At 41.0% G+C, this 25,575-nt stretch overlaps 1 protein-coding gene across 2 annotated transcripts in view; it reads left to right on the top strand.

The window, feature by feature from the left end:
- The window catches only part of prex2 (phosphatidylinositol-3,4,5-trisphosphate-dependent Rac exchange factor 2), an 86,679-nt gene extending 61,226 nt beyond the window's left edge, over positions 1–25,453 (top strand). For both annotated transcript variants that reach the window (XM_069151674.1, XM_069151673.1), the window contains 10 exons: positions 415–512; positions 593–739; positions 3,961–4,063; positions 4,171–4,314; positions 4,452–4,566; positions 15,006–15,072; positions 15,524–15,714; positions 19,085–19,187; positions 22,817–22,884; positions 24,360–25,453. In XM_069151674.1, coding sequence (XP_069007775.1) covers positions 415–512; positions 593–739; positions 3,961–4,063; positions 4,171–4,314; positions 4,452–4,566; positions 15,006–15,072; positions 15,524–15,714; positions 19,085–19,187; positions 22,817–22,884; positions 24,360–24,405 — 1,082 coding nt within the window. In that variant the 3' untranslated portion in view covers positions 24,406–25,453. The remainder of the gene's footprint in view (positions 1–414; positions 513–592; positions 740–3,960; positions 4,064–4,170; positions 4,315–4,451; positions 4,567–15,005; positions 15,073–15,523; positions 15,715–19,084; positions 19,188–22,816; positions 22,885–24,359) is intronic.
- Positions 25,454–25,575: the final 122 nt, after the last annotated feature.

The raw sequence follows: 25,575 nt of genomic DNA, 5'->3' as shown, positions 1-25,575 counted from the left end.
ATTATTCATTTCTGAAGGGTTCATGAACTCATTTTTTGCTCATTGCATTACTTGAACTTTTTTTATGGGGCCTATTTCTCAATATTATGACAGCCAATTATTTTCCACTCGGGCACACCTGTCGTTTGCTCTAATTTTTTTCCTGATACAATATTTAATGCCCAGCAGTCGAGTCTTTTTGGTCACCTCACTAAAAGTCTGTTGGATTACCATAACAAACTCATGCCATGTACTTCTGTCAGTGCTTTTGATTTAACCTTTTGCCTTATCCCTTTCCACCTCAGTTTTTAATCTTCACTCTCTTAATTTATCCCTCTTTCATCTCTTTCTGACTCTATCTCTCAGTACCTTTTACTGTTTGTGTTTAACCTCTGTTTTTTACTCAGTCTCATATATTTTTTGTTTTGCCTCTAGACTCAGAGATCCAGTTACGTCGAGATATGGTGTTCTGTCAGACTCTGGTTGCAGCTGTGTGTGCCTTCTCAGAGCACCTGCTGGCTGTGCTAAACCAGGTACATCTTATATATCCGATTTGGAATTGGACACTCTTGTTCTCAGTTTAATAGTCAGCCTTTTTTATGTCCACCTCCAGTTCCACAACATAGGCAGAGAGCAGGACCAGGACATCCAGGACCCCCAGGACCCTCAGGAGGCCCAAGAAGCCAGCCGTCATTGGCTGGAGCAGATCGCCAGTGCTGGGCTGCTCTTTCACTTCCAGTCCCTCCTCTCCCCCAATCTGGTGAGCACCAGACCGGCTATCAGTTAATTAAGCAAATATTGCACGAGAGGGTGTGCTTTAACGTGATTTTTGACAGTGATCCAGTCAGTGAAGCATCACTAAAGTTAAACGTTAAAGCACACCCTCGAGCAAGCAATTCGCTCTCAAAATATAAAACTTTTTGTTAGCGGGAGCTCCGTTTCCATGGCAACGCATGGGGTATGTCTAACAACTGCAAAACAATAATTTGCTTCAAAAGAAGCAAATGTAATGTGTGCAGTGTTTAACCCTCCAGGAAGTAGTCTGACCCTTGGTAACGACATAGCAACAGAGACGAGATCTAGTCCGTTTTATTGCTTTTTATTGAGAGATAGTTTCTCAAACTGAATAATTACAGCACAGCTTGCTCAAGCTCATTGTAAGTAAGATAACTGCTGAAAAAAGATATCAATGGAGTCATGTACCAGTAAAGCTACCCACCGCTAAGTGCGCGACTATCTAAAGAGACCTGATTTCGCCAAATGGGTCACAATTAGTAGGCCTATAACAAGTAAAAACAACATTATATTGCCCATTATATGAAATTCAATTCCAATTATATATCCCCATTGAGAAGGCCGAGTGATAGATAGTGCAGATAGTGATGAGCAGGGTGGACTTTATGGTGATTTGAGCACGTTCCAAAAGTACAGTTGACCAATCAGAACGCTGGGTCGGAACTACTTGTTGTATAATGTGCTTTAAAAGACACTTTAAAAACAGGAGTTGTTGCTTTCTAATATTAGTTTGTTGTAAAATGATCAATCCTGTAGGTGTTCACATGCAAAATATTCACGCTTTCATATTGCCTACGTAGATTTGCATTATACCTGAATTATGTTAGGAATTAAGCAACATCCACCTTCGTTTGGCTCTCTGAATATATTCAATAGTGAGGTATATCTTAACAAATAAGATGTAAACTACCGTTGTGTGTGTTTGGATTTTAAACAGACATAATCATGAATCTTGATGCCAGAAACCGGCTTCCCAGTGGACACTCCAAAAAAAAAAATCACTGCAGCGTGCTGAGTGTAATACAGCGTCTGCCTGCAGTGACTGTGTGGATGGGGTCTGAATCATTGAGGTGCACCGCTGATTCGCACAGCGGGACCTCACAGCTGACCTTCCTCTGTTGTTACTCAAGTATTGGACAACTTCCTCATCCTCAGTTGCTGTTTAAACTAGAACCTCAGTGGGGATGTTGTAGAAATATCCCGTACACCCAATAAACCCCCAAAAATGTTTTTGTCTGTTATGTTAAAAATTCACTCAGACTTCCTAAAGGCAAGAAGACTGTAATCTGAGATCGTCATAATCAGAGCAGTTCACATCTGACATTCACTTCATGTGTGCCTTGAAACTTTCATCCATTTCAATACAAACATTGCTCACATTAGAGGATCGTATTATCATTTAATGTAAAAAATACATATTTCATCTCATTTTGGGGGAAAAAAAAACATCAACATCTTCAGACACAAGTGTTCTTTGTGTCTTCTGCTACATGAGATTAAGTCAGTCCAGTGGAAAACCATCCACGGAGGATTCATTATGAGCAGCCACCGCAGATCACTAAAACTGAGCTAAGAACACGTTGCAACCACTGTAAGATTCATATTATCACTTCCCTCCAAGATTTCTTAACAATTTCAAATGTGTTTTCAACAAAGTAAGAAAAGCTAAACCTTGGCAGATGAAGGACTGTTAATACGTATATTCTTTATATTCGCACTTATTTCCTACAGTTTGTGTCATCAGTCGCATTGAAAAACATGTTTTATTGGAACGAGGTCTTTAGATTACGGTTTATAATTCTGTTTCCTTTCAGTGGGAATTAGAGACAAAGGAAGTGCTTTCGAAGTACATTCTGGACGACCGTTTATTTAGGTTAGAGGGGTGTGAGGCTTACGTCAGGTCCCGAGGAATCATGGGTGCTTCTCTCTCTTCCGGCTGCCTCACTGTTTTTTCCTCTCCTTCTCATACACTCTCTGTGTCTCTCGTCCCTTTTCTTTCCCAAGACATTTCCCTTTCAAGTGTCCCCATGGAACAAAATAGGGTCTCAGTACCTGGAGGTGATTCCAATGAAATCTCAGCACGCTCCTTTTTAGGGCACCGCATGAAAGGCAGCACGAGAGGAGCTGGGGCTGCTGTGAGTGTGTGTGTCTGCGTGTTTTTGTGTATACAGAATGCTGTGTGTGTCGGAGGGAGGGGATATGTTTATGTGACATCCTTTGAGATAAACTTGCCCACACACACACAGCAGGTGTCACTTGGCAGGACAGTGGGTGCCTCTCCATCACATGGCAGGCCAACTCAAATGTGTCTTTAGAAAAAGGCCCTAATCCTCTTCCACCGCTGCTCCGTTTATCCCCCTGCATGTTGCGGATGGAGAAAAGAAGAGAGTGAAAGGGTGTGTGTGTGTGTGTGTGTGTGTGTGTGTGTGTGTGTGCGTGCGTGCGTGCGTGTGTGCGTGCGTGCGTGTGCGTGTGGGAGGGGGGAGGGGGGAGGGGGCAACGGAGGAGCGCAAGGCGTTACAATCCAAAATATTCTGGCTGCTGTCGCCGGGGCCATGAGCAGATGTGCTTGTTTATGGATGCTGAGTGGATGTTTGAGAAGGAAACAAACAAACACACACACACACACACACACACACACACACACACACACACACACACGTTCAGAGACGTAAACAAATACAAACAAGTTAAAGCAAGTATAAAGAGGGCATAAACACACTGTCGTGTGTAAACATTAGCACACTCTTCAGATGGTCACGTGAGCATCTCATCATGCAGCCAGACAAATGGCGTTAATGCACAATATTGTCTTTTTCCACGAGAACACACACACACTCTGCAGTGTTTATATATTGCAATACACAGAATGGTTATGAGTTAAAAATGAATACCAACTTCAAATGTTTCGAGTGGGTGTAATTACCACCACGAGCTGCTGTTCCTTTATCTTCTTTTCATTCCATTCCATTCGTATCTCTTTTCAACACCATCAGCAACTTGACAGACAACAGTTTGGATGGAGATTTGAGTGTATTATGCTAGTAGTAGCTAATGTAGCCTTAACCTGCTCGCCTCGAGCGGTCACAGTTTGTTTTTGATTTTGAATATGTGCATAGCAACTTTTAGCAAGTCAATAATCAGAATGATTTCATTTTCACTACTATGGTGCCTTTTTCTCTTCAGACTGATGAGCAGGCCATGTTGGAGGACACTCAGGTGGCCCTGATCGATCTGGAGAAGGTCACTTTCTACTTCCAGCAATTTGAGGGGGAGCCACTCGTTGCCAGTATGTACACTGAGTGTTCAGCAACTGTGACATTTTAGTAAATCTTTAAACTCTGCTCTGAATGATGCATGTCATGTCCTCTCCTCTCCTCTCCTCTCCTCTTGCAGACATGCCCATTTCATACCAGGTGGAGGGCACCCGCCAGGCCTTAAAAGTTTACTTCTACCTTGAGAGTTTCTACTTCTCACAGCTGCCTTACAGGCTGAAAAACGGAGGAGGCATCAAAATCTACCCTGTGCTCTTTACACAAGGTATCGTGAGCCTGGTTTACTTAAAGTCAACATGCAGTGTGCAGATGAAAGCTGCGTTGTAGATGATCGTGAACACTGGCAGAGAGATTTATGTATGTGCACTTTATCTTTCTCTCTATCCTTTGATCCCTTTCTAGCACTAGAGAGTATGGAGGGATACTACTACAGAGACAATGTATCGGTGGAGGAATACCAGGCCCAAATCAATGCTGCCTCTTTGGATAAGGTCAAACAGTTCTACAAGCGTCTGAGGTATGTTATATGACACACACACACACACACACACACACACACACACACACACACACACACACACACACACACACACACACACACACACACAGATATTACTTTGAGATTTCATATCCTGCGTGATTTGGGAGTTTTTGTTAGATCTAAAGTAAATCAAGACGACCTCAAATTGAGCTGGTCTTGGCTCTCAACGCCCCCTCAAGGAGATTGGCTGAGGGAGAAACACAGCGGGAAGGTTTTATGATTGGTTGTGAATGCACACAGCAGGGGCAGCAGTGATTGGATGAGAGTGCCCAGCATGTCACCAGCACTGATGTAGTGCCTCTGTACAGCTGCTGCACTTGGTTACCTCACCCCATTGGTTTGCAGCACACTCGAGACCCTATGTGATTGGCCAGGCGTTGATCATTTAACGAGTGGGAAGGACATATGAAGAAGACACTTCTGGCTGTATTTAACTTCCCGAATGAGTGCGTGAGTGTCAGACCTGTGTAGTTTCATGTTAGATGCCAGCTTCTGATTTCAGAGAGGGGAAATCACACAAACCAGATACATATAGAAGGACTGTCTAATCTAGAAATTAAAGGAGCAGTTTGAGGAATTTGGTGGCATTTAGAAGTAAGGTTGCAGATTACAACCATTGACTGTGTATAAAAGTGGATGGAGCTTCGGGATCTGAAAAATGAAGCCAATGTGGAAGTGCCTTAAACTGCAATACCACTGAGTGCCGCTAGAGTTTGGCTCCATAGACTCCCATTCAACTCGTCTCATGACATACAAAGTCAATAAATTCTTTCCAAAAGTTATTATGTTGTTGCTAGCTAAAGTCTACCATTCTTCATCGATTTCTGGTGGTCTATCTGAAAATAATCCCGTTACCAATTAGAAAATAGGCCTCAAACAGCAGTTTTTTTTGGGTGTGTGTCTGTTTGATTGACAGGCCTGTTGTGCAATCAGGTTTCCGCTATTGGCGGGCGGGACTCGGTATCATTGAGTTTCCAATCATATAGATTTTGAGCCACTGCTTGTGCCTCCCAAACTCATCCAAATATGGTCATTTTTGGCACCAATCTGCTCCAAACTAGCAAAATAGCGACGGCCAAAATCCGAACTCGAGACCTCATAACAGCAGTTCACAAACCAATGGCAGTTGTCACTGGTGGTTGTCACTTGGCTTCAAGTAATTACTTACTAATAAAACTGTAATATTAAATATGATATGCCTTTTTTTGCCAATTGATCCCCCTTAACCCTTCACACTGAACCTTTAAAGGTGACTCCTTCAAAATGTCATATACTTGGTGTTAGTGCAGATGTGCTTGCAAGCTGAGAGCGTGATAGATTTATAAACTCACACACCTGATCCGCTCAGAGACTGTTAATTGGGCACTTTGTCGTCATAGCTCGAAGCCCTCTTTCTGTCTTTGTGTTTGAGTTTATTGCCAGCTCAGTTGCCAGTGAACTACAGATACTGTAATATTAAGATTAAACGATTTAGGCTGAAACCATCTTGGTTAATAAAAAGAATCAGTCACACTCTTGGAAAGCTGTTTGAAGCCCTGTCAGAGTCTGTTTCCCTCACTGAATACCTCGGAGAGCGACTGGTTGACATGTCGGCTTCAACTCAACATCTGCTGCATATTGCGCGGGTAATTAAATGCACAGCAGAGCTCAGAGCAAAACTTTGTGTTGTTATTTAGGGACAATCTGCTGCAGGGGTTTGAATGATTTACAGTTCGGGCGGTCTTATGCCACATCAGCGCCGACCCACCGCAACAAAACATTAATTTACTGGGATTGCTTTCTGCAGAGAGTTTTTAATTTATTTGTCGTGTTTAGTTTGAGTGAAAAAAATGTCAAATCTTCTGTGAGTGTCAGATTTCCCAAAGCACAGTTGTAGATAGCAAATTGTGCTGGGTCATTTAATCTTTTCCAGGCATTTAGAGCTGGCCTTCTGCTGTCTTTCTTTGTGTCATTATATTGTCTGCTAAATCTTCTGGGACTCGCACAACCTTTGAATAGTAGAATATTGGCATTTTGTGGCATTCCTTTCCTCGTATTGAGTCCTTGTTTGCAGACTGCAGTGTGGAAAGTAGTGATCGATATCTGAAATTCCAATCCTTTAACATTGAAACTCACATATGGTCTAATGCAAACTATACATAATTGCTTTTGTTTTTGTATTTATGTACATGTATTTTAAATCTCTGTGCTGTTTGACCTGTACAGAAGGAACCTAATTGAATTGACAGCAAAGGCTCCAGCAGTAATGCGGAGCAGATGTGTCTGACAGGCAGGCGAATGAGGCTGGTGATTTGGGGCATTAGGGGTGGTGCACAGGGATGTGGACAGGCTATGTGCTTTAGAGATGCAATCGGACTGAAACTATTGGGAGACTGAGCTCTTTTCAAATAATCAATCTCCTTTTCAGCAAAAACTGTTGAAGCACAAACCAGCTGATCATTTCGGTCTAAATGAATTAAACTCATTTTTCTCAGTTTTCAAGAAAGTTATCTGGTGTCTGTATACGGTATACTGTGGTACAGTGGGGTGAATTACTGTAGGCTTTTAAGCGAGGCACCTATTCCCCATCTGCTCCCCAGGCACTTCAGCCACTCCATGTGTGCATGAGTGTGTTCACTTCTCATGGATGAGTTAAATGCAGAGGTCAAATTATTGTGTCTTCCCTTGTGTTAAAACATACTGTATGTAACATAGTGGCAAATACAACCATTCTACTTCTGCTAAAAAATATCCGTGCAAAAAAATACCTCTACATGGAAATAAAAGTCACCTTTATTTAAAGGAAGGGAAGTTTGTGCCGGAGTTTATCGTGCTGTTGTTGCTGCACTGAAATGATGACATAATATCTCACAGAGACACAATGCAAACTATATGAGTCACAATGGGTGAATGTAACTATGTTTACGTAATGACAAATCTGAATGACGTGACTTGATTTTGTCATCCTACTATTTTTTTTTACTTTTAAATTTGATGTCTTGAGCACATTTTGCACATTTTCCACTTTTCCACTAAAAATGGCTGCTTCTACCTCAGTTATTATAGATTTGTTTATATATTTATATTACAAATTACTATCGTTATATAATTTGCCTATTGTCTCCCTAATAAATCATTTTGTCAATGAATTCCTCAGAAATAGTGACAAATGCCCAAAGCAATGTGTTCAGATTTTCCAACAATAGTTCAAATGTCTGAAACAATGAATCAATTATCGATTGCTGATTCATATTCTGTCGTTGGTCTCGTCAATTCATTGACTCATTGTTTCAGCTACAGTTTTATCAACAGCACTCTGCAAGTAGTACTTTAAATTCAACATTGTTAGATTGATTCATGTGCACATGAAATAATACAGTGAAATCCAGCAAAACATTAGCAGGCGACAATTCTCGCTCCCACCCAGAGAGCTTCCTTGTATCAATCGTTGTAAAGTAAATATTCCCAGTTGGTTTTCAGCAGGCAGTGGTCTCTTTCTATGTAATATTACCAGTAGTTTTCTTTTGCCGGCTGCCATGTGTGTTTCGGCTAACCACAGGCCAGGCCGTGATGTCACTCCTCTCTCCGTTGCAGCGCTCCAACCTCAGGCACCTCGTTATCCTTGGAGCCGGGCCACAGCAGTGTTGGGTTAAACCCACAGTATGGGCCAGAGCCAGAGGCTGACTGACAGACAAAAAGAGCACAGGACACGCATTACTGAACTGAATGAACTACAGGCCGAGTCTCGAACAGTTTCATGTTGTCAAACACTCCAGACAGATTATGATTAAACCTGAGACCCCCATGTACATTTTGTACCCCTAAGGGATAGATTAAATTGGATTTTCTAGCTATTAACATTGCATAAGGAGATATAATAGTGATAACTCTTGATTTTTTTTTCAATTGTATTAAATGACATTGAAACCCAAAAAGTTGGTTATTATTTTGGGCCACTCCACTCCAAAAAAACTATTTATGTGAGTGCACGTATTTGTACACACATTTGTTTCTTATAGTGCAATTTAAAAATCAAAAAGAAATATATTTTGTCTCCTCCACTTCTGCCTTTGCCAGCATGGATTGTGGACATTATCCAATTTCAGAGTATGAATTGATTCCACTGAAGGGATTACTGCAAGATTTCCAAGCAGCCTCTCTGTCTCTGCATTTCTCTTTCTTTCCTACACCAAGGTACAGTATGATCTGCACAAACCCATACTGCCTGATGAAGTCACTCAAGTTCTCCACAAAACATAAACTTATGGGCCAAATGTGTGTCAGCGGTTTATAGAGCCAGAACCTGCACCCACGTTCTCAAGCTTTCACAAACCATCTCAGCTGACGTGCATTTATGTAGAGGAATTCTGAAACCAAAGTGACAGTTTGTTTTGTCATAGACTTGTTGTTTGGTTAAATCTTCCGTACGTTTCTTTTCATGCAAAATCAGGAAGACAATTTGGAGTGGAATCGAAGTAATGAAGTGATTGTCTTTTTCTGTGAATTGTGAGAATAATTTACAAAAGTATAGGATTTTTTTTCCTCAATTTACCACTCTTGCTTGGAAAAATCTGAAAAATGAGAGGAAACATAACAGGATGCATCTTTTCGGTTTAGGATACAGTAAGAATGGAAGTAGAGGAATTGAAATGGGAATATATTGGTAGGAATTTCGGGGGAGGGAGGAAAATTATCAGTTGAGGAGAGCGTGTGCAGCAGAGTTGGTCGAAGAGAGCAGTGTAGAGACCAGAGAATCAGAGCAGAGTCCGCAAATGTATTATTCAGAGAAAGAGAGAGAGAGAGAGAGATTATGGCAGGCTTGTGATCTCATCTCTATTTGCTCTTATTGACAGAACTTTCCAGGGGGGAATAGAGTTTTCCTCTTGCATGCACTTTGCTTCTGATTTAAGTAGCAGGGTACATATAGTGCTGCAGAGTAAAAGAATAAAGGAGAAAATCCCTCATGCCCTACGTATTGTCTGCTGGTGCACTGCATGTGTATCACGTCATGCTATTGTTGCAGGTGTAACTGTAACCTGCGGGACATGTCCAGTATCTTTGCCGTAGTGGAGAGGATGAAAGCTTGCACTGCAGCCATTGGGCATTTCTCCCTAATTGAAACATTTGGCAGTAGTGGGGAAATGTTTGGCACTGTATCACAAGACAGTGGTGAAATTTCCACATCTGTCGGTACATGCCGCTTTGATAAAAACGCTTGATTTATGTGGATAGTAAATTTCTACATAGACTAACAAATGGTGTACAATGATGGCTGAAAAATATCAATGTCACTTTAAACAACAGCAAGCTGCCACACTCCTGCCTTTATTCTGTTTCCTATAGCTGGAGCAACGATACATCCCTTTGCTCATGTTTGATGTGACCTAACGTTTAGTCTGTAAACATGCTAGTTAAAAATTAATCGCCAATATCTATGGATGGTAGCTGATTAGGTAATGAGCAACTCAGGGTAAACATATCTTATCCAGTAAATAGACAGGCACATACTGTATAACTGCTTCTTCTTGCATCCGCACTAAAAGTGACATAAATAAATGTATGCCACCTGACAACTACTTTTTCCGAAATCATGTAGTTTGCTCTCTAAGGACACCTCCTCAATACATGCCCTGAAAACAAGATGATAGATGGTGTGACATCACTTCAAGTTGTTCAGCAGGCAGGCATGAATCCCACCACAGGGCTCAACATCAAAACAACACAAATGTGTAGCTGAGCTGGAAGAGCAGATTTGCTGCATGTAACTGACCGTATTGTTCTTCCTCCCTGCTCCCAGGCCTCGCAGTAATTGTTGACATATCAATAGCTACTTTAGCGAGTTCCCAGTTCTTCTATTTGACGCGCATTACTATTGCACGACTCTAAACTCTAACTCCAAACATTTATTGTTCAGAATGGAGTAAATGTTATGCAGCAGTGCAGCTAGTTTGCCAAGAGTGGGATTTCTCAGCTGGCTACATCTGCAGCCCGAAAAGTATTTTTGGTTCTTCTCACATACAATGAAAATTTGCAATTGTGGATTTATGGATAATTATAGATATTAGATAGAATCATGGATATTTATTATGGATATAATACTAACTTTAGCTGGGAGGGATTGGCGTTTGGTCATATTTTTTCATGTAGAAGAACAGAGCTTTCTTCTGTCTGTGTTTCTCTACTTAAAAAAAATAATGATCCAGTCTTTGCTGTGGCAAAGATAGTCCCAATTCACTCAAGTTCTGAGGAAGGTGGTGAGGCTTTGTTCTGCTCCAGCTAGTGTGCACTGAACCCCTGTTTATAAAGCCTAGAGGCCTGAGCTGTTTCCATTTATCACTTCTCTTTGATTCTATCATTGAATGATTGTAATGATGACAGCTCTACACTTAGTGATGCTTGGTACTGTAAAAAAGACCTTGACTCATCTCCTGAAAAGTTTATATGCAAAAAACAAAAATCCCCTTTGTAAGGAGCCAAGAATACTTTGCATCTATGTATGTGCAGCATCAGGATCATAAATTTGTTCACTATTTCAAACAAGTCGCTAACCTTGCATTGTCTATATGCAGTAACTGCATGCATGTCCTCAGTGACAGTGATTTAGTGATAATATGTCTTTAACTACCTCTGACACGGAGACACCAGTTATACAAATCTGCTTTGGTACATTTGTTTCCTGAACTTGATTAACACCAATGACTTTGAAAATGACAGTCTTGCCCATCATTTGTCAACACGCATGTGAAATAATGCATATTTATGGTTGTTTTATTTGGTCTTTTGTCATCACAGAATTTCTCATATTTTAGACCAACAAAAATCATAAGGCCAACCAATACATCCTGGCTGGGTTTTGACCCTGTATCCTCCGGCATTTGCTTTTATATTAAGCTGGGGTTGGCATATAACTGGTCATAAATATTTGTGTGTGTAAATAAGAAGGAGGCGTGGGATAAGAGAATGACCTCCAGCACACTTCACACACACACACACACACACACACACACACACACACACACACACACACACACACACACACACACACACACACACACACACACACACACACACACACCATACCGCTGGTGTCAGAGCAGGAGCATCACCGTGTGGGATGTGAAGGCTCCTGGAAGCCCTCATTAGCCCCCAGGCAGCTCTGCCACACACTTCAGGGGTTTGTGGGGAATCTAATAACAGTGAGTGTCATTCATCATGGCCTCATGAGTGATTTACATGGAGCAGCATGCACCTATGCGGGGTCATATATAATGTCATAAATTCTAGACAATTTACTTCCTGTGTGAAGGGGAATGAAACCGAATCCACGGAAAAAGCTCGTTTTGAAAATGTTCGTCTCTCTTGGTATTTCTGGGATCATTTATTTTTCTTTTGTACTTTTTCAAAGGAGGATGTGCTGCTTATATACCCATTCCCGTGCTGCTCCTCTGAAAACATCTGGGCCTCAGATTCTTCTGTTTTGACGTTGCAGCTGACTACTAATGCTCCTCTGCTGCAAAGGGTCTCGAGTGTCCTATTGTCATGAAGGAAGCAGAAACAAAGAGAATTAAGTATTCTCATTGGCCCAATAAAATAAGGCCATCTACAGGCAGAGCAGGTCATCTTTGGCCTACAGCCAAATTCTCCATTAGTGCCTCATGCAAACCTATTGGCTGTGTGTGTGTGTGTGTATGTGTGTGTGTGTGTGTGTGTGTGCGCGTGCGTGTGTGTGTGCGCGTGCGTGTGGTCGTGGGGTTTTAGTTATTGCAGAAAGAGCTACAAGCAGGCTTTCTTGTAGTCAGATGGTGTCTTAATCTCTACTAAAAGCAAAAGAGGAGGAATTCTCATAACACAATCCACGGTGAGCTGATCGCACACAGTTGATGTAACCTTTGTTTTTGTTACACACTGGCTACAGATGGTGTTTTGTTTGGCCTAATTTTCCACTGAAAACTTGAGAATCAAAGAAGACAAGTTGTGATTTTGCCGCTTTCACATTCGTGAAAGCCAGTATAGGAAGGAAAAATGATAACAAGCTAGTCCAAAAGCCAGCGGGGGCCCTCAATGTCCTGCCATTAAAATTGAGCAGCTGTAGTTCAGGGACTTAAATCTGAGAACCGCTCTTGATGGGAGAGGAAATAATAGACACCCAGTGGATTTCAACCGTACCTATATATGTGTAATATGTTCTTAACCACACAGTGACCTGTTTGTACACTGTGTGTGGGCTTAATATGTCACTTTTTAAATGTTTTTAAGGTGCTCCGTTTCCAAAGCTCTGACAAAACACCATCAGCTCAGAAGATGTAGTGCAGGTCCTCTTTAAACCACACATCACTTGCAGTCTGACTCCTATTATTTAGTCATTAGAGACCTCCAGGAGAGTCAGCCCTGTTCCTCAAGCTGTGGTTGATGATATTTTTAGGACAACTCTTACAGTGGGAGGATGATAATCAGTGGGTATTATGACCTTTCTTCTGCAGAAGGGATGTGCAAGGGCAAGATGAGGTGCTTCTACTTTGTCTGCAACAGATAAACAAAAGTGTGCTGATGAAGTGGAGTTGTACACAAAGACAACTCCTATCAGACAGATTCCTTTATATAATTTAAAGATAAAAGTCTGAGCAGTTGACCGATAAGGGTACAGTCAAGGGTGAGTGGTCTCACACTAGACGGATAGCCGGCTGGACTTGCAACAAGAGTCAGCATACAAACTATTCCAGGGAACGGTTTTGATTTCCCATAAATTTTATTGTTATGGTCACACTGTTTCACAGCATTTTAGCACCTCATCTTTGTTTGACCTTGTGGAAGAATGATGTTACGTTTGCACGCTGTTGGACAGAACTTTCATTTACTCCTTGGGTTTGTTTTAACAGTCTGTAAACACCACACATTCAGACAAGTATGTACACACATATAAACACAATATGGATAGCAGGTGTTAAGTGTAGAAACTTTGATCAAGAAATCAACTCAACAACAAAAACGCCTATTACCCCTCATATAGATTATTCAGCAGCTCTGGCCATCTTTACATGCTCTTTATGAGAGGTGTGTGTTCTACGCCGCGACGCTGTGGAACTCACAGTCTATCCTGAGCATCCTTTGAATGATCAGGCCATCTTCAACCAATTACATGGGCTGTTAGCTCCATCTGTAGCCCCAGCAATCTCCGCTCGCCGCCATTGTGTAGAGCGCGCCACAAGGTTAATTCCTAATTTGGTAGATAGGGATTAAATACTCTGAAATCTTCCACAAGTGGAGTTATAAGAAGTGTAGGTTACTCATCTGTACCTCTGAATTGATGTGTGAAAGATTTATATGCGGATGAGCTTAAGTGAAAAGGAAACATGCTGTTGGAGGTAAAGAACAAAAGAAATCTCATCACCTCATTGGCTGAAAAGATTGCATTCTGTAGGCTTTAAGGCCCCAGTCATATGTTGTGTATGCATTGATAGCCCCAGTGGATGCAGATGTGTTTCCTACAGTAGGACTTGAATTTAATATGCGTGTTCTCAAGGACTTTTTATTTCAACCTGGATGGTTTATAATCACTATAAAATCTTGAATTAGGGATGTTGTAACTACGCTCTGATTAATTAATTTCACTAATATTATGTCAGGCAGAAATACCTCAGTCATAATGAATACATCCTTGGCCTGATTTTAATCACTTAATACTAGAGTGAACGCAGATGAACGAGATGTGCTTCATGGATTCTTGTAAACAGTCTCCCTCCCTCAAATTCAGTGCTGAATTATCATACTTGTGATTTCAGAAGTGTGTGGTAATCGGGTGACTTTACGTTGTGCATTTTTATTGCCTCGGGTGAGAAGTAATGGAGTATATGATGTTTTTCAAAGGGGTTTAATGTGGTGTAGTGTACCTATTTTTAGCTGAGAGCTATATTACTGAGATTTGATGGAGTCACAGACTGCTGAGTTTGCACCAGTGGCAGTCCACCTCAGATGGACTCATTGCGGCATACTGTACATACTCTGTCTGCATGAGGACACCAGTGCAGTGCTGCCTCCGGTGGAGGAAGAGGAAAATAACACTAAACTGACTACTCCATGAATGAATGAGGAAATGGCTTTTGGAGTGATGCCCAGGACAAGAGATGCTTAGTCTGTGTTTCTGCCCGAGCTGTGCCCAAGTTACTCTCATGATTGATAGTTAGATGGTGGTGCTCCATAATGAGCAGGTGGCCTACTTTTCCCAGAAAGGCAGTCAGTGCTCCTGATGACCTAATGGTGCAGTGAAACGAGTTCGATTTCATGCAGGGGAGCTACTGAATAAAAAATAACTTGTGACTGATTGTTAAGTAAAGTCTTCTGCAGTATGATGGTACTTAACTTTCACAGTTTTGTGTCCCTCTACTGTGCAAATATCCAGTTTGAATTGCTCCATATGTGAAATGTTTTTTCTCCCCCAGGGCTTTCTACTTGGATCAGTCCAACATGCCGCCCAGCTCTGCACCCAAAGCTGCCCTCATAGATAAGGTGAGAGCAACCTGACAAAGCCTCATGCTGCCTTCACGACACAATGGGAAAAAAACTGAAGGGGATTACTGTAATATGGATGGAAATCCATAGTCGACTGTTATCAAGTCAAACATTAAAGCGTTCTGAGAGATACCTTTTTATTTCTAGGTAGTGCCATCGACTGAATCAGAGTGACTATGTAGTAAACCCAGAAATTATTGCCCAAATCATAACTGTAATTACCAAATATTACCTGTAGTTACGACTAGGAATCTGACTTGAACATTTTCTTTTTATTTATCATAAAAATGTAAAATATACCATTTTTATTTTTAAATCTACCTAAAAAAAGGGCCACGTGCTCCTCATAATCTGCAGATCTACTCATTTTATGTACTACTTTGCTCACAAACAGTGTTGTCTTCATGTCTTCTCCTGCATTCACCTCTGTCCCTCTGTTTCTGCCCAGTTAATGCGTCCCCTCAACGCTCTGGAGGAGCTCTACCGTCTGATGGAAAGTTTTATCAGTTGTCGGCGCACTGCTGCCTGTCAGTACACTGCCTGCGGGGCTTCTGGAGTGGGGCTGCTCACCGTGGCCTCTGAGCTCTGCTCACGTCTGGGAGCCACACACATTGTCATGTGCAACAGTGGTGTTCACCGGTGAGTGTGTGTGGGCGCATGCACCACACATGTCTTGTGCCTCTCTGTGAGCCACCTCCAGTTAAATTATACGTTCCTGCTTATCGTTTTCATTCTCTTGGCAGCGCACTTGCAGTTTTTTTTTCTCTGTCGTATCTCTTGCGCTGACAATCTTTTCACCTTTGCCCATTTCTGCTGCAGTTTCTCCCTGCTTCTCTGCTTATTCTTTTATTCTCTACCTACCTCTCAATTTCATGAGAGCCCTGCACTGCTCACCATGGGGATTATCTATTAATACGCATTTCTCTGCATTAATTAACAGCAGGATGTTCTAGTTAATAGGGCTCATTGTTTCCCAGACCAGATTTGGGACTTTAAGTAGGAACAGTACTTTACACAGACAGGTCAATTACTTCCATTCTCATTGAATTCTATATGCAGCTGCCTAATTCACCTGCTGCTGAGGGCACCATTCATCAATGCACGAGGGTTGAAATATCCTGATCGTTTGTCATTGCTGATCCTCAGTTCCAGCTTTCATCTTCATCTCCGCTCTTTTCCTCCACCTGCCCACCCGTTTCTCTGATAGCCTCTTTCTTTACCCCGTGACAGTTTCCATATCTTTTTGTCTCAGTCACATGCACAGGCTAACACACGTGCGCGCTCATGCGTTCAAAATGTGACTGATGGCTTGATAAAGTGCTGCGGATGGAGCCGCCTGGTTGCCAGAGCTCTAATAGAAAGTTCCTGTCGCTGCAATGACTTCGGCTACTTTATTAACCCACAGCCTGTGTGTGTGTGTGTGTGTGTGTGTGTGTGTGTGTGTGTGTGTGTGTGTGTGTGTGTGTGTGTGTGTGTGTGTGTGTGTTAGTGTGCAATTACACACACTAGCCACAACTCACCCAGACGGGCTAGCTAAGTGTACCGTGACACAGCAGGTGACAAGGCCTGCCATATTTAGGATTATTTGTGTACTAGCTTTCTCCTTAAACACTGTTTCACCCTCCAAAGCTGCAGAATGATGGACATATTGGATTCACAAGAGCGTGAATCACAAATGCTTGCCTGATGCAAGGATCCTCAAAATCAATGTCATTAACTGGCAGCTGATTTTTCTTTTTTTTTTATATAACCCCTTACTATTTAAAGAGTACAGATTTTACAGGAATAAACCAAAACTTTCTCTGTAGAATTTCATGTTAAAATATTACAAAATATAGACAATGGTGAGCTCACAAACTAAATCTGGAATAATTACAAAACCCATGAAACCAAGGCAGTAGATTAGTAATGTGGAAATTGCATTATGACTGTGGCAGCCTTTTTAGGCTCTATTGATTGGATTAGTTGGCTTGATGGATACATTTTAATAACAGTGAAAGTGTGAGATTTTGGGGGCATCAGCAGTTTGTAATAGGCTCTCCTCTCCAGATTTTTTTTTTTGTCCATCACCTCCACAAAAACGAGAAAACCACAAAAGCAAAGGGATAAGTTCACTGCCTGATAGCAAAACTCAAAGCAGAAGGGGGAAAACTATCACAAGCAGAAAGCCTCCACATTCTAAAGAACTAACTTTCCTCAGAAACCTGATATTTTCCTTTCTTATATTCAATGTAGTCCAAATGTGCGTACAAGTAGTTAACACTCAGATACATATGTTTGCTGGTGTATGCTTTTTCCCCTCCTCATCCCTCCTTCTCTTCAGTCTTCCTCTTTCTGCAGCTGCTATCTTCTGTCATTCTTCCCCTCCCCTTGTGTTTGCGTCTTCTCTTTCTTCTCATTTATCAGTATGGACTCAGCTCTGGAGAAACAGAGTGTAAATGGGATATGAGCTGGAACGACATAAAACAGATGGGTATAAATCATCTCATACTATCTCACCAGCCCTAATAAAAAGGGAAACTGTGCAGCCTCTCTCACACAGATTTTTGGGCAGTTCCTTTATCCCGCTCCAGCCGGAGAGATATTTAAAGATCCTCTGTGGGTGACTTTTTCCCCCCTTTCTTTATCGGTGTGGGAAGCTCAAAATGGGTGCTTAAAATATTCTAGGGTGGCCTGTGAAAGGACATCTTTTGCAATCCTCTACTGGGATATCTTTTGGCACATACTGGAGATGATTGTTGGGTTCATTACTTTTATTGCATCATGTTACGCTGTCATAAAGTTATGCAACTGGAACTCAAGGGGACTTTTAAATCTTGATCTGATTCACTTACAGTAACAGCTTCTGGCAGCAATGAGTCCCCCATTGCAAATCTGCTCCTTTTTTTGGTTCTCAGTCGGTGTGAAACCCTACCATGAGAGCAGGAGATATTAAACAAACAGCTCTGATTTCTTAGCAGCCCCATGGCAATCTTACTCAATGAAAGCGAGCTTGGCAGTGCTGGAATTTTAGACAGTTCAATTTGCTGTGAAAAGTCCCCGGATCGATATACTAGTACAGCTTGTTATCATAGAAAGGTCACCCAGCAGTGAGTGTGTGTGTGTGTGTGTGTGTGTGTGTGTGTGTGTGTGTGTGTGTGTGTGTGTGTGTGTGTGTGTGTGTGTGTGTGTGTGTGTGTGTGTGTGCGTGCGTGCGTGTGTGTGCGTCTGTGCCTGGGATCAATCTTTGCTGTAACTAATGAATCACGGACTCCCGTCAACACACATTTTACACACATCACACCCATTTGGTGGTGAGAGGTAGATCACCACGGGAGACACACTGACTTGTCCTTGGACCATTTTCTCTTCGCAGCAACGAGCATCAATCCAAATGATGCAAAAACCAGCAAGTCTACCACAGATTTCAATCTCCCTCCTTTTCTGCTTGGTCTTAAAGCAAAGATCAGGACGCTTCTTATTCTGCTGCTGCTGCACGTTTGCTCGCCGTGAATGCCTTTTCAATGACAAGTGAAATGATTCATTAGCGAAGCGATGAGTGAAGGTGAAGCGGGAGTCACCTGTGTCAAGAGGAACGAGATGCATTCACGGAGATTTGATGTAGTTGAACTGAATGTAAACAGAGTCACCATATGTGGACGTCGCCCCGAGTTTGGCATGCTTTTGTTTTCTGTCGATATTTGTCTCAGATCTCACTTTTAATCCCCGTCTGTTACAAAGGCTGCTTTGTTTCCAGGAACGCGTGTTGAGAAAGTGAATGAGTTTGTGTTGAGTTAGACAAAGTTTTCTTTGTAGTTACAGATGATTTTCTTCTTTTGTCAAATACAGATTGTATATTTTGATAGTACAGCATCAGTGGAAGTCAGTAAATGTCCTTTTTAATTTTAGTCCCAAAATTACATGAACACATACAACATTCTGCATTGTGATTGTCTCATAGCATAATATAGCATCCTCCAATCTCTTCGTATATTTGAGCCCGACCTTCTGTTTTCTGTCTGACAAACAGCTGCACCCTGAGTGTGACACTGGAACAGGCCATCCTGCTGGCTCGAAACCACGGCCTTCCGCCTCGCTGCATCATGCAGGCCACTGATGTCATGAGGAAACAGGTATTTATTTTGCACATTCACACACATTATTACTGTGTATATAGCCTCTTTCTTTCTGCTGCTGCAACCTTTTCTTGCATCAGTCCCTGCAGTGACATTTTCACTCGGAGTGAATTTGTGTTTCAATCCAAAGCGCAGTTTCTGTATCCATAGTCATTATGAAAAACTGTACGGTTCACTGAGTCATATAGGAGCAGTTATACCATTTTATCTTCCTTGGTGCTTGTTTGGCTTTCTCTCAGACACCATTAATTCGGTAAGAATGCAATTTATAAAGGCAGCCAACAGTAAATATGGTGATGAGAGAAGTATTAGTTGCTGTCCACGAGAAAAAAAAATCATCTGCTGTGCTCCTGTCTACATTACTATTTCCTTCACCCCCTATCTGATTTCAATCTTATCAAATATGCATTCACTGCTACCAGAGTATGAATCGGACTAAATGAGAAAGTAATGAGAAACTAAACTGACTCGTTGAGAGTCTGGAGGTTGTTTGATTGGCTGCATATCTATTTGAGGTCAAGTGAAGAAATTCCTGTTACCTCTTTCAGTGTAAACACATTTTCACCCCACTAAAGGCTTTGGCCATGACCTGATGTTTGGCCCAAAGCTAAGACTCTCTTCAGAAGTTCTGATGGTTATGTTAGCCATATGCAGTGAAAGAAGAGGTTAGTCAAGAGGCTGAGATCCTGCAGGAGGAAAGGCATAAAATGGAGTAGCAGCCAGGAGGATACAACTCTGTATCGTATGACCTTGAGCACTTCTGCATGTAGCTGAAAAAAAACACATCTTGCAGTGGGTTTGATTTGAGATATTTTTCTATTTACTATGAAAACTTGCAAGCATGAGGATTTAATGTGTTGCAGGACGCTACATTTTCTGTGATGAGATATGTTATGTTTCCATGCATCATTGCTGACCCAGACACCACAGGGGTGAGATGGATCAGTACAGATAGAGAGCAGAGAGGAGTCTGATCTGCTGTGTCTGTCTGTCTGTCTGTCTGTGTGTGTGTGTGTGTGTGTGTGTGTGTGTGTGTGTGTGTGTGTGTGTGTGTCCTTGCTCTCAGACATCAGCTGATGAATCTGATGAATGTCACAGAGTTTGAATGACACCTCTTCTTCCTTGTTTAATACTCATACTTAGTCACATAAAGGTTATCAGCATCCGGTCTTGACTGGATCCACCCATCAAGCCCATCATTCAGAATGAGAATGCATCAGTGATTTGGACAAAAAGGGTCTAATCACAGCTTGATTTGTAAATCTCTGCAATTTCCAATATTCGGTTTGTATAGAAAAATTATATAGAACTATATAAATTAACTGAAGAAGATAATTTGTGGTATCATGCATTTCGACTTTATTTCTCCTGTCGCAGCACATGGGAACAGGTTTCAACTGTCCTTATAAATAGTAAAAAAGGAATTTCAACCACTGCTGTTTAAGGCAGCTCAAATCGAATAAACCAGGTTCAAATGTTTATTTTACTTTATAACTGAAAGTGAAATAAGTATTTTACTTTCAACGAAGGCTTCAGCAGAATATCAAGTTTCAGTTTTAGGTGCAGATACATCCCATACAAAACAAGCTGCTAAAGCTAAAGTGTGAAAAGACATTAAAAATGGAAACATTTATACAGAATACATGTGAAGGGCTGTGCATGGTAACATTCGCTTTGTTTGCACTCTCTCTGTCTTTTGATAACCATATTTGTCTTATTTCATCCAATAACTCTCGGTGTACTGTGTGTGTTTGTCCATGCTAGAAACATGGCTCTATTGATAACAATGTCAGTCAGCCAGTTGGTTAACTGGTGCACTATTGTTATCAAGACTGGAATGTCTTAATAATTATGGGATGGATTGCTATTAAATTTACAGGATTAACTGTAATCCCTGTGATGATCTTTTCTTCTAGCACTATCAACAGGCAAACATTTCATTTTGTCTGATAATTTGGTTTATGACCAAAGATCTGCAAAACTGCCATTCTTAAAAACTTGTAACTGTCCTTAGTGTTTGCTGCTAATTAACAAATGTTAGCATGCTGACATGCTAAGCCAAGGTGGTGAATGCTCCTGGAGCTGTTGACTCTTATTCTTTTTACTTGTGAGTCACATCAAAAACAAAATTCTATTTCTTTGTAAATGACAGAAACGTCAGAAAATTTGAATCTGAAAGCTCTGAAGTTCTGAAATGTTTTAAGTTTTCCGTGGTTTGCTTTTAAAATACTTAAGGCATCATTTTAGACTACAATGTTGATGTGTCACATTACTCACATTATTCTCGTTACATCGCAGTTATATTTAGTTTAAAAATGATTAGACATGTAAGCCAAATTCCACTAGCCGAAATGACTTTAAAAAGAGTTTTGCGTTGTCTCTTAACTCAACTGATCTCCCCTGGGTGCTGTGTCCTTCAGGGACATTAGGGGGCATCTCTGTCCGGAGGCATCAGAATGGATGGCCGTGATAGGCATCGAATAATTGCTGATGCTATCCTGTTATCTGGACGTAACTCGGGGCAGACAGTAAGATGGTGGACCTGTAACTGAGAGGTCAGCTAATGCACTTCTGTCCGGTTGCTCCCTCTCTGCTCAAAGAGGAGACGCTGATGACCTCCTGAAAAAATTATTTGATTGTGTATTCTTGCTTGCGTGTGTCCAGCCCAGAAGTACACAGGGTGTGTTTGTGAGTGCAGGTGTTCCTGTTTCTAAATTGAAAGCCTAAGTTGCTTCCTGCCCCCCTGCAGTCGTGTATCTGCCGACTCTGCGCACAGCAAGCAGAGTTAAGGAACATTAGCAAAGAGCAGACATCCTCCTGACCGGGCATAATCAAACTGTATAACAAACACATACACACACGGACACACACACAGACACCATATTCATCATCCAAATTCCCTCCTACTTGCTTTTATTTTCTTACAAAGACTGCTCTGCATGTGCTCTTTTGCCCACAGAGTGAGAAAGAATAATTACACTACCTGTAGCAGTAGTTTAAGGGGGTCCACGTGCACCATATAGCACCAACGTGCAAAATTGATAGGATGGTTTAGCCTAGAATTTATACCTCGTTTCTTGCGGCCATTCAAAGCCTGACAGGAAGCGTCTCCCGAAAGATATGTTTGGGCCACGATGGTGTCTAATTGTAGCTGTTCTGTGGGCCCAGTGGACTCTTAAAACATGCGGTTGTTGTGTTTATGAATTTATGACCATAAACAAACCTGTTCAACAACAAAGGCACAGAGGAAGCCATAGATCTATGAAAAGTAACACCACTATAATCAGCAAGGCCTCAAAACTTTCCAATTTCCTGATTTAAAAAAACAACTTCAGTAAATTATTGTTGGAAGCGCATCACATATAATACCAGATAGCGGAGAGCTGCTCAGCAATTGTTTCTTTCCTAAAGCTGAATCACCAGACTCCTTAGTGTCATTTTCTGTATGCAAAGCTTTGGGCAAAAACAGTTTCAACACTCACAGGGCACAAATGTTCTCCGGCTTATTGTTTAAGCTTTGTTTAAGCTCTTCTCTCAATTGTGTCATTCTCAACTTCTATTTATGGCTCTCGCATTTCAACCAGATCCAGAATGTCCTGAATTGTTGACGTTTGTTTGTCTTTTAGGGGGCAAGAGTTCAGAATTCTGCCAAGAATCTGGGAGTGAGGGATCGCACACCGTCATCCGTCCCAAGGTAAAACTGCGGTCACAGCCTGTTTATGTGCAGCAACATCAGTGTAGTAAATATAAGGACATTAGCATTTCCTATCTTTGAGACATCTGTTGGTTTCCATGAATTTCACTGAGTTTACAGGTTAAAAAAAAAATCCCAACTACATACCATTCAATAGTTTTTTTTGCTGAATTTTGGATTTCAGAGCTTATTTGAATCCACCATCAAGGATTTTTTTTTTTTAAACAACCTTTTCTGACGTCTACCGAACTATTCTACCATTTGACAATTGCATAAATTCACTCAATAAATATTAAGTCAGTAGGCCTAAACATGAAAACCAGTGAGAGGGTCCTACAGCATGAATACATAGTCCTACAGTGTCTATCTTAGTAGTTACAGTAAAAAGAAGCATTCGGTGCATGTATTCGTGCAGTAGCTTTGTGTATGTGCTTTCTAAGTCAGACTGCAGCCAAATGCTCATTTTACTCACATTAGAAGCGAGGTGCCTGCGCTCAGTAGCTGTAAGGGGAAGACAAGGACTGCCTCAGCCATTTGGCTATGACATATAGGTTTTGTGTGACAGGCAGCCCTTTTGAACCTTTTAGTGAAATTGACAAATACAATTAAGTAGCGGGATGATTAGTGTTGAGACATTGTGGTCGTGGGGCAAAATTGCTGCTCTCTCTGTAGGTTTATGTCATAACTGTTGCAGCTGCTGCAGAATATGTAAGTGTGGATCATTTGAAGATTCTCACTTCCACTGATTTGTACATGAAAGGAGTGCGAGTTTACCTTGCACTCGTCAAGCCCAAAAAGATGTGAGTGGTGCAGTCAAGTGTTAAAACTACAGAAGACAGTAATGTTGCATTAGAATGCAGAAACGGCTTCTTGTACCGGGGGAAATTGTATCTGATCAGTCATGAATAATATCAAATAAATGTGAGCTTTCTGTTCATCAACAGTAGAACAGACCATAGACTTAGCTTTCATGGACTTTATAATGGTAATAGTAAACAATTATTAGGCCAGTAAATATGTTTATTCTGTTACAAATGCAAACAGCTGTAGCTACTTTATAATTGATGTAAAACACAGAGTGTATGACTGTTTGATTTAGATTCATAAAAACAGGCCTCACAAAGGCTACAGAGATATAATATAGACAGTTTAATTTGTACCAGCAACAAGCGCTAAACTCTGAAGTCATTTTTTACAGTTTGGACATATTTAATGTTGTTTGACTTTGTAGCACAGAGCTGGATGTGGACTGCTAAGGATAATTATTTTTCCAGCGCTGACAGCTTACCCCCTGAAACTGCAGCCACAGTGAATTTCTGGTAACACTTCTGAGGCACCAAACAAAGACTTGCAGCGTGGAGAAGTGAAACTAATCAGCTGATCATTGCTTGGGTTTCTCCATGTTGTTCAGTACGTATGAGAGTACACGTTGAATGTAATGACATATCATGTTGCATCTGTGTTTCTCTCATCAGGTTGTACAAGCTGTGCCAGCCTCCACCCCCAGATGGTGATCCATAATTCATTGCATCCAGGAAGATGCTGAAGAAGTCTGGATGAGCTCTGAGTCCCAATCATCAAAGTTTTCACCCCACCAACCCTAATAAAGACAGCTATTGGGTCCAATTTATATATCCAGAGTAGCTGCCTGAAGTGTAAATAGAGTTTTCAAACCGTAAATAGTATTTTAATACTTTATATTTTTCACTGTTTTACTTGATACATATTTGAATTTTTTTTTTTATTGTGTGATGCACATAGGACCAGACAATGTTTCAGAGTGAGATAATAAAAGATATACACCCGCAGGATGACGTTAAATCAGCTCAATAAAATCAAATGTATCCCATCAGTTCACTGCCTGCATATTATGGGTTGAGAATTATGTTTGTTTTTATGAGGGATATTTGCATTTAATGTTATTAGTTTAATTTGCATATGAAATCAAAAACAGATAACATTGATTAGAAGCATACTGGATGTAATTTGACAATGTATGTGTTCAAATTAACCAGTAATTTCTCCGCTTCTGTTCAGTTCTGACTTCACTGCTTCCACGGTTGTCAGTATTGGTTAATCGTCTGAATGTTTGTGTTTCTTGACATGTTTATCCACTTGTAAATACACATATCTAGCAAAAATGTACTGATAGTCATACTGTTGTTTCTCACTGTGTTTGGATTTCTAAGATTGTTATATTCATGCATATGAGGTTTTTCAGTGATTTATCAGTATTAACATAAAGTAGTTTTGGGGAAGTAGAGCTATAAGCTATATTCATCTTTTTATATTGACAGCACTCAGGATTAAAGCGTCTCTGTATCACTTATTATTGGATGTTATCATTGTAGAGTGGATGACTTGCTCACTTCTATGCAAACAAGAGATGTAATGGATCAATAAGATCTAGTAGTGTTCCCTATATACTGTATTTCTCTGATCAATGTAAAGTTGATTTTTTTCTGCATATTTCCCTCGAAACACTAAAATGCTGACACATACAGTTTGTAAAATATATATTAAAGCTGATAACAGTGGATGAACCTTTCTATTGTTTTTGTTTATGAAAACTACCCACACTACCAAAACCCTTCGACCATCTGTAGATATTATTTAATATTTGAAAAACCTCCAACTCTTTATGTATACAATGGAGTACTGGAGAAAAAAGGACAATGTTTTATTTTGCAT

Source organism: Embiotoca jacksoni, unplaced genomic scaffold, assembly GCF_022577435.1.
Source record: "Embiotoca jacksoni isolate LCO1_2020_lvr unplaced genomic scaffold, fEmbJac1.0.p SCAF_17, whole genome shotgun sequence".
Lineage (NCBI taxonomy): Eukaryota > Metazoa > Chordata > Actinopteri > Embiotocidae > Embiotoca > Embiotoca jacksoni.
Note: the sequence above shows the minus strand (reverse complement) of the source record. Positions and strands in the feature narration are given on the sequence as shown.